Below are 16,648 nucleotides of genomic sequence, written 5' to 3' on the forward strand. Positions count from 1 at the left end.
GTGAAAACAAATCATACCACAATCTAAGGAAATCTCTGAAGGTCTCAAAAAAGGTTATTCATGCTCACCAGTCTGAAAAATGTTGCAAAACCATTTGTTTATCAGGTTAACATTCAAATATGTGAACATCCTAAGGGGTTAACAAACGTTTACTTGGCACTGTGTGAAAAATGATCAACTTACTTTACCACAGTAGTTTTTCTTTACCACATCGCATCTTATTAGTTTTTGCAGTAATTTAGTACTTTCCCTTTAACTTATTGTAGTAGTGAGAGACGTCAGGAGTGAATTTTGGGAAAGTGGGTGGTAACTAAAATGGTGTTTAGTTATCATGTGAATCAAGCACTGCTTAGTTACTGTTTTGAGAGACGGGGTATAGATTTTTAAGGAGTGAAAACGGCTTAAAGTTAATCCTAACCACTGAGTTGAAAGCTTAAAAAATTAAAGCACTACATCACAAAATGACTATATTAAGAATGAAATGCTTTCTAGATTTGTTTTTAATTTATTTTAAGATGGGGTGTTAGGAAATCGTATCAGAATGAAATGATTTTCTTCAGATCTCTCCATCTTACCTTTACTGGTCCCCACATACCCACTTCCTTTAATAACTTATGCCCAGAGATTTGATTGTGATCTCTTTCTCATTACCTGGAATGAATAAAGGTGTCTTCATACTGTATGTAGTTTTAATGAGGACACAGACAATTCAAAAACAGTCATATTTCTTTCAGAGCAACAGTGAGTGGAGCTCAAACCAATAACACCTACATTATCCAGTCTGTAAGTATCCTGTCATTTTCTGACCAGTTCACAGCACAGGGTAATGCAGGGTTAGGGGCTGTATTATAGAGTCAGACAGTACAGTTATTCCACCTGTATTACCTTTTAATATGTATCTGAAGGGTCTGACATCAGAGTTATGTTTTTTTTTCAGCAGTCAAACAGTGAAATTAATAGCTCCTCCTCTTGAAGTCGGTTCTTTCACTTTGTGTTTCCTGAATTTTAAAGGCGTTTCTCTTTCTCTCTGAACAACATCTCCAAATACAGGAAAGAAAAACATTTTTTTCTACAGTCTGGTCTACAATCAATACTGTGAACATCCTGTCAGTATAAAACCAGGTAGTGTGACTCCGCTGTCAGTGTTAATTCATGGATATACTGTACAAGGAGACAGGAAACACTGTATACAGTACGTCTTAAACTTGTGGGTGTAATTCATTGTAACATACAGTACAGTATAGGGATGCTTATCTTTCTTGTAGTATAGGGTTTACAGACAGAGTAGTAATTGTTTTTACCTGCTATGTACTGGTGTGACAGTGAGATCAGGACATATACAGCAGCATGTGAGTAAACAGACAGATCACGACGAAGCTGCTCTGTGCTGGACTGTCAGTGAGATTAGGTCTGATACAGTAGTGTGTGAGACAACAGCCATTGCAGAATTGAAGCTGCTGTGTACTGGACTGACAGTGAAATCAGGTATGATAAAGCAGTGTGTGAGAGAACAGTCATGTCAGGACTGAAGCTGCAGTGTGCTGAAGAGACAGTGAGATCAGGTCAGAACCAGCCATGTAAGAGTGAAGAGCTCAGGTCAATATACCTGAGGCACTTTGGAACTGACAGCCTGTCTACAGAACAATGGCTCAGCAGGGGAGACAACCATAGCATCTTGTCGCTTTGTCTTTGTATTGCATGGGTCTCTGTTGTGAGCCAATAGGCAATTTAAGACATTGTACTCAAGAAAATTCAAATGCAAAGAAGTACTCCTGGAATAATGACCAAGTGTGAATTGCTGTTTCAGAGATGAAGTCTGACCAATCAGACTGGCTCTCCACGATGCTTATATTTCTTCTCCAGTTGTCTGTCTCCAGATCAGGTACAGTGAGGATAGACTCCTAAATGTAATTAATAATTTAATCTGGTAATATGGATGATAATCCCTGCATGGATATTGAACTTTTTCTTTGCATTCCATATATTGTCTGTATCTGTATCCATCTCAGAGTTGAGCTTTGGGCTTTGTCACTTTACAAATCATATATATTGGATGTACTGTAGGAATGACTACTCAAGTCTTTTGACCTAAAGAATTGTGCAACATTGTTCTATAGTCTTACCAAAAAATTATAAAGAACAACGTTTTCTTTCGTTTAGTTACTGTCTGATGGACTTCTTTCCTTCTGCCTTACGGTTCAGCTTCTTTACTGCCTCTTTATACTCTCTGTGAAAACTCATGTCAGATGTACGTTCTTTCTCTTTTAGAGAAATTTAATGTTGTTGGTCCAGCTGCTCCTGTTGTTGTATCTCCTGGTGAAGACACTGTTCTGCCCTGTTACCTCTCACCAAACATCAGTGCGGAGCTCCTTGAGATCAGGTGGTTTAGAGAGAATTATGATGCTCCTGTGTGTTTTTACCAAAACCGCACATACAACCATGATGGACAGAGCCCACCCTACAAGGGCAGGGCTGAGCTGTTCCTGGATGAGCTCCCCAAAGGTAACGTGTCTCTAAAACTGAGAGACGTGAGACTCTCTGACAATGGGCAGTATAATTGTTTGGTGGAGTCCAAACAACATTATGAAGATGCTCTAATTGATCTGGCCATTAGAGGTAAGTGTTTTGTCACAAAGCAATTTCTTTATTTATACTGCTTTTCATAATTTTAGAAAACATGCTAAGTGTGTTAATATCGATTTTCAGGTATTATGTATTGAAATGTTCTAAATGAAATTTATTACCAAGACTGTGACACAGTTTTTGACTTTGGTTGTATATTGTTGTATAGTTCATCAGGAGTTCCAAACTGGCCATGAGATTGCTAGCCAATAAAATACTGTGACAAGCTGGAAGAAAAAGGGACTGCAATTGTAGACACAAAGGGCTTCTAATTACTATAAATACACACACAGTGTGTAATAATTGTGATTGTGATTAGTGATGAAGGCTGATTGTGCAAAACATTGGGGTTCAGTTAAGGTTTGTGTGGTATACAAAGACTGGATGGGATTTTAAAAGCTTTTCTTTTGTAGTGAGATTCTAAAAAAAGATCTGAAATAAAACCTCCTTCTCTGCCCTGACCTTGACAGCCATTGTATGTTTTTGTGTTCAGTGTCAGATGTGCCAGAAATATCTCTCCTGGGTTTATAAAGCACAGATGTCAGTTTAAACCTGTGTGTAATGTATACGGTATAATGATTGGTCAAATCAGAACTCAGTTTGTGACCAAGGAGCTGGAGCTCTGGTTCAATTACAAAAGCAGCAGAATCACAAATTTCACAAATTATATTGACATATTTCTTTATCTTATATACATACAGTATAATCAACAGTTGTTTAACCTTAGACCAGTATTGTAAGAATGAGGACATCTGCATGCACTCCTTTAGCATGCCCATGTGTTAGAGAAAATGTAGATAGCTCCAGTCCTCAAGTGCTAGGTCCCTGCAGATATTTTAAAAAAATCAATCATCACTTGATTAAGACCATGTACAAGGCTCTGGTCCCTTGTTAGGAAATCTAGTCTGTGTCGATAGTTGACTGTAGTCTATATCTCTTCCGTGGGAGATGGAGGGTCAGCCTAGGGAACCTTTTTAAAAAGTAGAGTGTTTCTGAAGAAAAGCTGAAAAAAATCTTTAATAGAAAAAAATATATTTTTTAAGACGTAATAAAGCCTTAGTGCGAAGGAGAGATCCGGCAATAGTATTAGTCGGCTCTTTTAGGGAGCGCAAAAAAAGAAAGTTCAGGTACTGTAGGCTGCAAAGGAACAGGAAATGTTTATTCCATGTTGAAAGGAAAAGAAACAATGAGACACAATGTTTCGGCTGTGGATCCTTCTTCTTTTCTTTTCCTTTCAGCATGGAAGAAACCTTTTTCAGTTTCTTTGTTGGTAATTGTATTGGAGGCAACATTCCCAGTAGGATGTCAGAAGAGTTACAGTAGGACAGAACATTATTTCTGGTCTTTGGGAGCCCCCAAGTGGCACTTTCTGGGAGGAAAAGAAGTCTGTTGTTCCACAACCAGGAACATGTCTGACTTATTTTCCACCTATTCAGTTAAGGAATTAATGTCTATGAAGTCATGAAATTCATGAACTAAAAATGAGGACATGGGATTGTTTACCTTCTGGTAGAAACCTTTATTTTCTTAACTCTGTGCGTCTCCAGTACCTAACCTAAAGATATAAGATAATAACTAAAGAGCTGTACAACTCTTATTGAAAGCCTTATAAAAATCATTGTTGCATAGTAGTTGTTTCTTTCTCTGTTTCAAACCCTCTGGATGAATGACAAGACTTTGTAACAAAATTGTAGAATTGTATCCGTTTTTTATAATTATTGGCAGCGGTTTCAGTGTCCCTGTACCACACTGGAGGAGAACAGACCTGGTTGCTGTGCACATCAGAGGGGTGGTTTTCTGAACCTGCAGTGATCTGGATAGACAGGGATGGAAAAGAGACAACATCACTGTCCAACACCACAGTGGAGAGAAACAGTCAGGGGCTCTTCAATGTGAGCAGCTACATCCCAGTCAGCCAGGATTCCCAAATCTTCTCCTGTCTGGTTAGAAGTGTTTCACCTGAATTAGACTGGGGATCTCAGCTTCACATACCTAGTAAGTACTGACTATGCACTGGACAGTTTTCAAGGTTGAGTTTGTTTTAGCCGTTAATACCACCTGTTTTTATCATCTATACTGAGCAGCAAAAGAAATGTACCACTTCTAATGCAAATTCACAAAGATATCACAAAAATGTATTTTTTGCATCAGGTTTTTCTTTATATTAAATAGATATGACATAGTAAAATGCATTTATGCTGATGCACATTTGTGATCAACTAGGAGTGAAAGTCACAGGCTTACTACAGTATGTTTGCGGCTTCCATTGGAAGCAATACAGCCTATGCATCAGCAGCTTATGTTGCAGCTCAAGATGTTTCATATTGGTTCAGTTAAGGTTTGTTTGTAAACAGAGTGGATGGGATTCAAATATAGTCTACCTGCCAAGCATGTACCTGTTCCCTGGTCTCCGATTCTATTCTATTGTTAAACATCATTCCAGACCCTTCCAAAATTTTTCATGTTAGTGACATGTGGGAAGTATGTGGCTCAGAGATCAGGCGATGTCCGGGATGAGACCTATGCCATCAGGCATCCAGAAGCCTGGTGATAGGCAGGCCTCGTGACAACCAAACCCTAATACTGAGCCCTGAGCACTGGAGGAACTGGGAATAAATAGAGGGAGGCAAAATGAGGCACACCTGGAGAACATAATCAGCAAAGACAGACCTAATGACAGGAGTAGTGGAGCGCCCTCTAGGGGAGGGATGTTGACCGTGACACCTAACCCAGTAACATAACATGGAGAGTCTTTGCATCTTACCCCCCTTATTTAATGTGAGGAAACGCAGAATTGGGCTGAAGCCAGACCATTTCTTACTTTTTGTAACCCTAGTAAGATCTGTAGCTATCCTTGCCCTGTTAATTAGAACCTAAACTAAACAGCTGATCCTGTTTTGCCAGGCATGTTTCTTGAACATGCAAAACTACTCTCACTAACAAAGCAGTAGTGGGTTTGTCCTTTTTATTAATGTCTACTCACAATACTGAACCTTTGACTGTCTATACTCTCACCACAAGACTTTACCCAAAACCAGAGCAGACAACCTCTGTTGTGCGTTAAACTCTTTTAAAGAGACATCTGGAGCCAATTTCTCTATTAACCTTTTACCTCTATTTCTCTATTAACCTTGTGTAAAATACCAAACCTTTTTAAGCTCTCTTCTTTGTCTCATGTGTCTTTCTACATTTTCCCAAGTTCCTCATTGTTGTATTTTCATGGATTTATTCTCACCAGTGATTGCCCTTTATTTGGAAATGTTGTGTGGGCAGCAAATAACAGCTATAAAAGCTGAAAGGCTTCACACTGATGGTGGATGGTTTCCATTTCAGATGTCAACCATAGTTAGTTTTTATTTGTAGATAGGCTTGTGTCAGTCATGACTGTTGTTAATCTGTTACACTTCCAGCAGAATGATTTCTACAATGTTTATTATACTGTACTATCCTCTTTTATAAAGTTCTAGACAATTGCATCTTAATCAGATGTTAAACATTTAATCAGATGTACTAATGAGGAAATGATACAGCGTACTTCAAGTGTTTAAAAAAATACAACTGTGAAAACACTTGCCACTTTTGCCAGAATCAAAATAATTATTCTTCATTGTCTAACTTTACACAGGAATATATAGGGTGTTTGGAAACTTCTAGTACATCTTTGTAGATGGTCAGTGGCTTTATCTGTGATAGTGATAGTTTTTGTGGCAAATGACAAAATCACCTCAGTTAGAATACAGTGGTACCTTAAGGGTAGGTGACACAATATATACTAATATGACAGTGTTCTCGCAAGTCTGTCCTGACTCTAGGGTGTTGAATCGGGGTACCCAAACAATAAAACTGTATGTATATTATAATTTGAACAGGAATTATATTTTACATTTAAAAGTAGTCTTTTAACCTCTGCATGTTACTATTCCCTGTGCTGTTTTCCAGGAGACTTTTTACCTGAACCCTCTGGATGGATGGTGACTCTCTTCTTAACAGCAACTGTTATTGCAGCAGCATCAGCACTTCTGGTCTTCCAGTGGAGACGAATGGACAGTATGTAAAGTATCATTGTATATGTGTTAGAGCAGGAGCCTGTATTAGTGTTATTGAATCTATTGTCTGTTTCATATTGACACTGGAAATCTGAATACTATTATATTAGTGTGACTGAGCTGTATGAGTCTTACTGACTCAACTGTCTGTCTTTCTTACAGAGGAAGAGACACTGTGTATAATGAAAGGTAAGTAACTCAATAAAGATGGTGTTGAGAATTGTTTCTTTGCAGTAGTATCTCAGCTCATTTATATTACTTTAAACTTTTTTCACATGATATTAATGATTTTTTGTCTCTGAAAGATGCAGATATTTTTTTTAATGTTTTACAGCACTTAAGTAAATATATAAGGGATATGAATTTATCTTTATATTAACAATTTTATAAAATATATTGTACTTTTTTAGGTAAATCACCCTTTTAATGTACTATGTTCCTAAAATTGTACAGTTTAACTATTAATCCAGTACTAATTATTAGAACTTATTATAACTTAAAAGTAGCAAATGATTCACTGAATCTGTAAGTAATGAATTGTTATTTAAGTGCCAAGCTCCAGATAAATAAAGAGTCACACACACCATCAGCAAGCCAAAAACAATGACATTGTGAAGTTTGTGTGCCTGGATATATTGAGGGAACAATAATAAGAAATAAAGGTAATATAAAAGATGTAAAACTGAGGTCCTGACTCTCTGTGGTCATTAAAAATCCCAGGGCGCTTCTCGAAAAGAGTAGGGGTGTAACCCCGGTGTCCTGGCCAAATTTCCCATTGGCCCTTACCCATCATGGCCTCCTTATAATCCCCATGTATAAATTGGCTTCATTACTCTGCTCTCCTCCTCACTGATAGCTGATGTGTGGTGAGCGCTCTGGCGCACTATGGCTGCCGTCACATCATCCAGGTGGGGCTGCATATTGGTGGTGGTGGAGGGGAGTAAAGCCCTTTGAGTGGAGTGTCCAGAAAAGCACTATATAAGTGTAAGCAATTATTATAATTATTATTAAGAGAGAGGGACTGCAATACCGAGCGTGGAAACGTGGGACATGAGGGTTTAAATAGTGAAAGAGACAGGTGTGATAGTTTGACAAGGTGATGAGGTTAGTGGCAGGTGCCATGCATGGTCGTAACAACTTCTACAAGATCCATCCATACTGGTCAAATTTGACTGTGATACCTAATCGAAGAACCTAAAATAAAAATTATGCTAGACGCCGATAAGAATTGATAATGTGAGAAGGGTTTGAGCATTCACAATACAGCATAACTTTGTTTAAGCTTCTCCATATTCATACTATGAACTAAAAGCCAAAGAAGTGTAATTCAGTTATTAAGCACTTTCACTGAGCTCAAGAATGTTTCTGGTTGTTCTTTACTGAGCTGGTCACATGTGAGCTGTCTTGACTCATGAAATGGAGGATGGCATTGAAAAGCTTTTACATTTTTCATTGTTATCTCTTTCAGCAAAAAAAAAAGCCCAGATGGAGAAGTCTTAAAATTAGTTTAGGGTGTAAAAATCTGTAATCAGAAGTGAATGAGTTTAGTGCTTGACCTCATGCTTAACTTTTGTTGTAAACTCTACTTCTGGCTGAAATTTCACACTAGCGATGGGCCATTAGCCAGTGAACATCTTTCGTCCACAGAAAGACATCCCTAGTATTGAGACAGTGTGTATTCAAAACAAGACCATTAGGAGGCTACAGCTATGATACTAGTGCAAGCAAACTTTCAGGTATGTGAATGTAGATAGATTGTCTATCTAGACAGAGCCTTTTATTTACATTGCTGTGGATGTTGATCTCTTGGACACCTTTTCACTAAGCAAATGAAAATTCCTCCTGTAAGTTCTGGGATTATGCAAAAAATTAAATTCAGAGAGATATCAGAGAGATATCAGCTCAACTGTATAGTGCCTCTCATTATCAGTACCAAAATCAACTTGCATAGAGGGGTGAGGTTTATTGTAGTTGCTAAGCTATAATCACAATTGCTGGAAGAAATTCATATTGGACATCCAAATGAAGGCCTGTTAGATCATTTGGCACAGGATCCATGTCAGGTTTTTCATTCCTTCCAAAGGGACAACGTTCTTGGTGATGCTTGATGCTTTTTCCAAATGTTTGAAGTGTTTGTCATGCATTTCACCAGCTCCCTCATACAGTACAATAAAAGTGCTACATGTTCCTTTTGCTTGTACTAGAGATTTGGAGATTCTGAACAGCCTATTACAGTATATTAAAGGACCACATTTTTTTCATCTGGCATGTTCACAACGCTTTGGCAGAAAAATAGCATTTGACACATAATATCTATACTACAGTATATTATCCATCTACAAAGGAATTGTCTTAGTGGTTTGATAAACTCTTAAACATTCACTTCAGGTCTGGAATAATAGGGACTAAGTAATAGGTAATAATATGTGAGTAGATTAGTGAATCAGATGCTTTATAACTTTGCTTGCTTATTGCAATGCAAAATCATATACAACAAATTAGGCTCCTATAATTTTATGCCTTAGTCATATTTTATTATCCCAATTAGATTAGTTAATAAATCTTTGTTAGACATGGGACAGACTATCAGGAAACTTCTCAGAAGTGTAATTAGAAGTGGATTTATTAATATTGTTATACAGTATAAGAACTGGATTGCCTAATACATGTTGTTATGATATAATCTTTAATTACAGCCATTTCTGTACTTCGGAGAGAATTGGGTAAGTGTCCTATTTTATTATGATGTCCTTCATTATAATGACTTACCTGTAGGAACTTCATTATGATGTTATTTCTTAGACTGAAGTTTAGTGAGTAACTATATTAACTATATTGGAATAGGTGGTGCTGTAGTATACTTTATTATATAACGGTGACCTGTACTAAACTGTCCTGTGTAAATTTCACTGTAATCAATCAAGTCATTAAACTACTGTATACCCTACTGTACTCTAGTCATAGTCCTGAACTGACATTATTTGCTTTGCTTTACTGCAATGCAATGCATTATTGTAACTTGAATGTCCTTCAGTGGACATTACTGTAGTATAATGTAATCCAGTGCTGTGTAAGTGTACTGTTAAGATAATCAACAGGCACAGCTGTAACAAATGTAGTACACAAGACACATATGAATATGCAGCATAATCATCTTTTATCATTCTACCACAGTGCAAACTCCAATGTATTATTAATTAATTAAGGTTAAGTCTAGTCTGTACTAGGATGGGAGATCTGTGAGGAACAGCACGTTACTGCTGAAAGTGTTGTTGATTGACCAGTTGGCATTACTGTTCTGGACAAGAATTTAAAAATCAATGCCATAGTATTTTGACTAGGAACATTGAATGTGCTTTAGGAGGTGCACCACTTAAGATTAAAAATTAAACCAAGATCCTGACTACTTGATTATTAAAGATCCACTGGGACTCTCCTTCAGAGCAGGGCTGTTAAAACAAGTTTACTTGGATAACTTCTACTTTGGGCTTGTTCTAAGTTTCCTGCTTAATTAAATGATGACTCAATCCCTCAACTGTGTATCTCTCTTTGGCCCCTATCTGTATGGGTATGTTCTTTCCTCCTGAATTCCCATAAAGTCACAATTGGTATTTGTAGTCTAAATCCATGTGCTTCAATTCATAATGCCATTTGATGTTTTCAGTTTTATAACAGGCACAGTCACAATAAGAAATACATAAATAATCACATCAGGAGTGACTGACTTAGTTATTGGTTAATTGGTGAAGGGCTGAGTGATTCACATTCTTATGTGCATATCATTTCACTTCTGTTTAGCATTTAAAGGGCTAATGGTACTTTGAGTTTGTTAATACAATTGTAAGAACATGAAAAGGTCTGTAATAAGCCCTCCTGGAATCATTTCTTCATTTCACATTTTTCTATTTTGGGTTTTTGTGCATACACAGAAACCTCCCCAATTGAGGGTAGGATTTTTTCACAAATTGGTACTGAAAACTGGGAGCATCTTAGTTCTGAAAAATGCAAAACTGCTACTTTATTTTTTTTTCTTTTCTATAATTTTTAACTACATGATGGCCTTATCCTGATACTACATCTGATTTCAGTAGACCTGAGCTATCTCTATAAAAGATGTTGTGAGGTCCAAACTTCTGAAATGGGCAGTAGGCCAAGAAGGACTGGCAGTGTCTCCAAAGTATAGACTGGACAAAAAATGATTGCTACCCTTTACGTGATTAATTCTCTGCCTTTCTTAGGTCTCAAAGGGACTGGTTAACTTGGATATGTATAAAAAAGAAACCATAGAAATTGTTTATCTGGTGTATTTGATACCTGCCCTTCATGTCATACGTTCTTTGAATATTTGCTTTGTTTGTTGGTAAATTTTTTTCTCAGTGGAGTTTGGATCAGGCTGCCATTCACTAAAAGCCTTGCACTTGTGATCCCAAGTAAGGCGTGGTGAGGAGATGACATTCAAATAGAAACTTCTTCCTGGGAATGGGCTAATTCCAGAGTCTACCATCTCTTTCAAATCTGTTGTAATCTTTAAGAGAATAAGTCTGTCTCCCCTCAATATTCCCCAAAGAATTTAGGCAAAATTAGCTTAGCAATGTTTCTTAGTTTCAGTAAGAATAGGCTCTTATGTGGTAATCACATAAGTATCTTTGTTCCCTGATAATATGACAAAAGAGTTATATAGGGTATGTATAGTAACTTAATGCTTAAACTCCATCTAATGTCACATTTAATTTTTACAGATACTGTGATGTGTGCTCCTATCCCTAAATCAGGTACTGTATGTAAACTCTGTACCATATCTGAAGTCTTGTACTACAATTGTTACTAGACATTCTATGCCCATTGTGGAGTCCATCGTGTGGCTGTAATTAACAGTATCCGTATCTCTGTGTTCCAGAATGGGAGTACCTGCGCAGTGCTGCAGGTATGACTGTTTCATGATGAAGATAAAGACCCACTTAATACTCTGTTATTGTTTTGCACAGGAGCTGCTTTAAACCCATTTTCTGAGGTTAAAGATAAGAGTGAGAGTCTCTCTAGTATATGATTAAAATCAGTTTGTTACTCCTGGTGTGAAAAGTGCTCTAGCTGTAGGTCACTCCCATGATGCTCTAAAATCCCACACTGAAACTCCCTGGGAATAATTAAAGATCAATCATGGATTTGAAGTTTCTGATTTCTGTGTTTTTTAATGGTTAGTAGGGAGTTCCCACCCAGAAGTGCAGACAGTTTTAACCAAAGAACATGTGCTATGATCTCTCCTAACACCTTCTTCAGGAACTATAGGCTGAATGTGACAGAGTTAGGGACCCTGGATTTGGAAATAACTCTCAACTAACAGTAGGAACCAGGAGTGGAGCGTTTTTACCTGGTGAGGTCTAAAGAGAGACTGAGGTGGGATAGACAGAATATGGTCTTAAAACTGGTTAAGACATACTTTTTTTTAATACACATTTATGGACATGCTGTACCAATGCTACCCAGTAGTGGAGAGTAAAAATATACACTGTATTTAAACAGATGTGTTTTTGACTTAATCACAACAGCAGTTTAGTAGAAATGCTTTTATTATAAAGCTAGATACTAATATTAACAAGAACAATAAACAGAATAAGACTTCTGCAAACTTCTGGGTAAACAATACTGTTTATTATTGTATAATAAGATTTGCACTATTGTATTTTAATTAGCCTATTGTAAACACAAGGAATGTGAAACAACAGAACAATATTTGAACCCAAATAAACAACTGACCATAACAAAGTGCCAATTTTCCCAACTCATTGAACCAGTGGTTGAAGTCAAACCCATATACTATATATATACAGTACAATGACTAGTCTAATTATACAGTATAAAGCAGAATGAAGGCTCCACAGCTGAAACCTTGTGTTTTCTTTCTTCTCTTTTCAGCATGGAATAAGCCTATTACGTGTTCCATATCTAGCATAAATTTATATTATTTAAAATCTTAAATAAACTTTCTCTTATAATACAATTCTTATTAAGTATACTAGTGGCAATCTGTTACATATTCACTTTACGTTCACAATCTCTTAAACTCATAGCTAGTCAGTTATATCAATGATATCAATTATAGTTAAAATAAGACCATTGTTAATACTATGAAGTCAGTCAGTGTCTCAGTGGTTTGTTTTAATTTGAACAACTCAGATATGTCAAGGTCAGTTCCTCTTCGTGGGGCAGGGGTAATAACTTTGGGGCCTTTGGGGTAACAACTCTGGCATCAGTCTCTTCAGCCCAATTAGTGTTCTCAAATGGTCTTGGACATTAAGTGACACACAGGCGTGTTTAATTAAGAATGACATTGGCGTGTAAATATTATTTCATTCTTACTGCATGGTGAGTGTGACATAGGAGTTCTCTTTCTAGGACAATATACTGTATAGGGTATTTTGTGTTTCCACACTACTGATAATAACTAGAATAACTATAACTATAATAGATCCCTCTGTGGAATAAGTCAATGACTGATACAGTGTCCAGTTCTACAATGGACATGTGAGAAATATCAGTGGTTGTTAGCTTCAGGTAGTGTCCCTGATGACCCTGATGTCCCTAACTCAATAACTCAATAAATGTCCTCTGCTTCACCGACACCTTAACTTTTATATTACGCTAATAATTGAATTGGACTATACATTTATAGGTCTTATAGAAAAAATAAGCATATTACAAAGGCAAAATTTGACTATTCTTTTCATATAATAAAATAATCCAGTTTGTTTTCAAGAAAGAGTGTTTCTCTGTCCTCCTGATATTTCTTGTTTTATTCCCACAGCTGATGTCACTCTGGACCCTGATACAGCTCACTATGAGCTCACCCTGTCTGAGGATAGGAAGAGAGTGAGATGGGAAGAGAAACAGGATGTCCCTGACAAAGCGAAGAGATTAGGTTCTGGACCATGTGTCCTGAGCAGGGAGGGCTTCACTTCAGGGAGACACTACTGGGAAGTGGAGGTGACTGACCTGTGGAGAATAGGGGTGACCAGAGAGTCTGCAGAGAGAAAAGGGAGATTCAGCTTCTCTCCCCAGTGTGGTTACTGGGTGCTGGAATGTAACTCTTCTCATCTGAGAAATCAGCCAAGGATGGTGGGTGTGTGTGTGGATATTGATGAACGAAATGTCTCCTTTTACACAGTGGAGTCTAGGACACATATCTACAAATTCACTGACATGGTATTCAATCAGGGGGAGAAGATCTACCCAGTCTTCTGGACCTGGGATGAGAAGAAAGAACTTGTGCTTCTGCCTCTTGTTAGCTGTGGATATTGAAAATTTGATCAGTTCATGAAGTTTTCTCATGACACTTTCAGTCTTAATATTAATGTTTTTTATTACTAACACAGTTTTTGTATTGTTTCATTTAGTGTCTGTGTGGAGGAGACAGGATGGTCTCCAGACAGGATGGTGTCTTTCTTGTGTCAAGAACTATATTTCTCTGACTGCTCACTGTGGATTACTCATAATTTAATATGTCTGGCTGTGACATGAGGTCATGTACTACACATTTGGATCTGTTGTGTTTCCTTAACACTACACCAGCATGAGTGAATTGTTTTTCTGATGCTGGCAAGATGTGGTAATTTTGGGATTTGATTGGTCATTTTATAGAAGGATATTTGTTTAATCTCTAATCCTTACAACTTTGTTTCTATTGCTGCTTCTTCCTGCCAGCAGTGGGAGCATAGTTCTCTCTGGCCAGCTAGATCTGCCTTTGTTGTCCTTTTCCTGTGGATGGGCTGTGGTCACTGAGCCACTGTCTTCTCTGAGCAGCCAGGTCTGCCTGTTTCAGACAGTGTCTTTGGCTGGGATGTGGTCATTGTACCCCTGTCCCCTTTTTTCAGCCAGATCTGCCTGTGTTAGCCAGTGTCTGTGGCTAGGCTGTGATCACCCTGTCCTTTCTGGCAACTAGTTCTGTCTGTGTTGCCCACTGTTTAAGGCCAAGCGATGGACATTGAACCTATCCTTTCTGGCCAGCCAGGTCCACCTGTCTTGCTCAGTGTCTTTGGACAGACTATAGTCAGACTGTAGTCACTGAGCTTCTACTGCTTTAAGGCCTGTTTATTCTTGTTGCTTTTCATGTTTGGCTTGCGTTGTGATTTGATTGACGCTAGATCTGCTGCTGGTCTGCAACTTTAAAGAACAGGATGAAAACCACCCAATCCTGAAACAAACCAACTGTTACATACTACATGAAGCCATGCTGTATCAAAGAGTAAGAAACCCCAACAATCGGTCCTGCTGAGCAAACCCAATGCTGTGTGTATTGAGCTCAATAAAGACTGAATTTGCACAATGGTTTTTCATGCTTTTCCTTTAAAGACTTTCCCACAATAATTTGGCATTACGACCAGGGTATGTACATTTTTTCATGTTATAACCCAATTAAGGAGCAACAGAGGAAAGACCAGAGTCATAGGAAAAATAAAATAACTTTTTAAGCAAAAAAAGTGGGGACCAACACAAAATTAAATTCCTCTGAGCTTTGGTTTTGAACCAAGGACAAGACAAGATTCTCTGAGCTGGGGCAGATAATTAACCCAGGGTGCTTTTCCCCTGGGGTGAGTCAAAGTCCCTAAACAGAACAAGGCTAAGCAATGGTAAAGTCCTAGTGAGATGCCCTGTGTATTAACAGTTTGACAACCCGTGAATTCTGACCTGTTTATTAAGGGGGGGAATTGGCGAATAAGTGTCAGAAGAGTGATTGTCTGTTTCCTGCCTGTGATATTTATAATCTGTCTGCTACTCCACTGTCAGCATTGATAGACTGGGACACTGCATCTAGTCTGGATAAATCAGGGTCCACCAGCTGGACCGCATCATGGTGAAATATTGAAAGACAAAAGAAAAATGATGGAGGGAAAGTGGAAGCCAAAATCTTGTATTTGAAGACAATAAAGTAAAAAAGAAAAATAATTTTAATAAACTGTTTTGAGAAAATGGAAAAGGAAATAAAAAAAAAACATAAAGAAGGAACAATGCCTAGGTGTGCAGGCAGTATTGAGCCTGGAACAATGAAAAAATAAATTGGATGCTTAAAAGCACAAAATATGAAGAAATATATATATATATATTGCATTACACTGCACATAAACAACTCTGGTTTATTCCCACGGTCCAAAGACTGGGTCACAAAGACTGTTCGAAACGAAGCATTTAGAAAATGGATGGTTGGTTGTAAACATGAGCTGTGGTGGAATTGAGAGAAATGGTGTTTCAAACAGACACATGCTGACAAGGAAACGGAATGGAGATCTTGGAAGCAGTGCTTGAAGTGACAAATAAAAAAATGTAGTGACATTATCCACTTGAGCTGTCTTAAAACCTTAATGTTGGAACTTGAGAGAAGGGCTCAAGGTCCTCTTTGGAACTTGAAATACAAATGTTATAGGAAACAGACTTAATTAAGGGTTATAAAAATAAAAATAGCAAATAGAGGAATAATGAGTACTGAGTAGGATAATCAATAACTAAAATAAATAATCATAACCCCCAAAATTGCATTTTTCAAAATACACCTGAGCAGTTTCAGTCTCAGTCTTCAGTTTCAGTAAGGGGCACTTGAGATCTTTATTCTCTGGCACAGCTACTGAAAAAAAAATGAGAGGCAAACTGAGATCAACAAATATTTAAATATTTTTTTAACGATGACAATCAAACTAAAGAACACACAACACAACATACACTACATACCATTCCAGCCTCACAGTGATGGAGTCCTGGATTTATTTCCATAGATGGGATGCTTTCTGTGTGGAGTTTGTATGTTCTCCCAGTGTTCCTTTTACAGTCCAAAAACACACCAGTAGATTATTTGGCTTCTAGGAAAATTAACCCTGGTGTGTGAGAGAGTAAGGTGTCGCAGCTATTTGGGTATCACAGATATAAGTTACAACTATATGCACGGGCCCTTCTCACCACAAAGTATCTTTCAGAGTCACCAATGCACTCAGCAC

The 16,648-nt window shown here is 37.7% G+C and overlaps 1 protein-coding gene across 5 annotated transcripts; it reads left to right on the top strand.

Annotated features, from left to right (window-relative positions):
* Window positions 1-964: 964 nt before the first annotated feature.
* Window positions 965-14,988, top strand: LOC148676632 (butyrophilin subfamily 1 member A1-like). Of its 5 annotated transcripts, none has more exons than XM_088610069.1 (11): window positions 1,146-1,192; window positions 1,808-1,882; window positions 2,269-2,616; window positions 4,348-4,617; window positions 6,562-6,669; window positions 6,831-6,857; window positions 9,365-9,391; window positions 11,408-11,440; window positions 11,566-11,592; window positions 13,471-13,649; window positions 14,060-14,988. In XM_088610069.1, the coding sequence occupies exons 1-11, from the start codon at window positions 1,153-1,155 to the stop codon at window positions 14,132-14,134; spliced, it is 1,209 nt and encodes a 402-aa protein (XP_088466195.1). In that variant the 5' UTR covers window positions 1,146-1,152; the 3' UTR covers window positions 14,135-14,988. The 5 variants fall into 5 exon arrangements, with proteins under 5 accessions (XP_088466167.1, XP_088466175.1, XP_088466195.1 ...); XM_088610060.1 differs by having other exon boundaries at window positions 1,150-1,192; window positions 13,471-13,781; XM_088610041.1 differs by lacking the exon at window positions 1,146-1,192 and adding an exon at window positions 965-1,122 and having other exon boundaries at window positions 13,471-14,988.
* Window positions 14,989-16,648: the final 1,660 nt, after the last annotated feature.

This window comes from Lepisosteus platostomus, chromosome 2 (genome assembly GCF_059453375.1).
Source record: "Lepisosteus platostomus isolate fLepPlt1 chromosome 2, fLepPlt1.hap1, whole genome shotgun sequence".
Lineage (NCBI taxonomy): Eukaryota > Metazoa > Chordata > Actinopteri > Semionotiformes > Lepisosteidae > Lepisosteus > Lepisosteus platostomus.

What these genes read in the sequence shown, in the direction of transcription:
- LOC148676632 (XM_088610041.1), top strand. Translation starts at nt 1,810, where the DNA reads ATGAAGTCTGACCAATCAGACTGGCTCTCCACGATGCTTATATTTCTT. An exon ending in AATTGATCTGGCCATTAGAG is followed by an intron (nt 2,617 to 4,347) that starts GTAAGTGTTTTG and finishes AATTATTGGCAG; the next exon opens with CGGTTTCAGTGTCCCTGTAC. An exon ending in GTACCTGCGCAGTGCTGCAG is followed by an intron (nt 11,593 to 13,470) that starts GTATGACTGTTT and finishes TTATTCCCACAG; the next exon opens with CTGATGTCACTCTGGACCCT.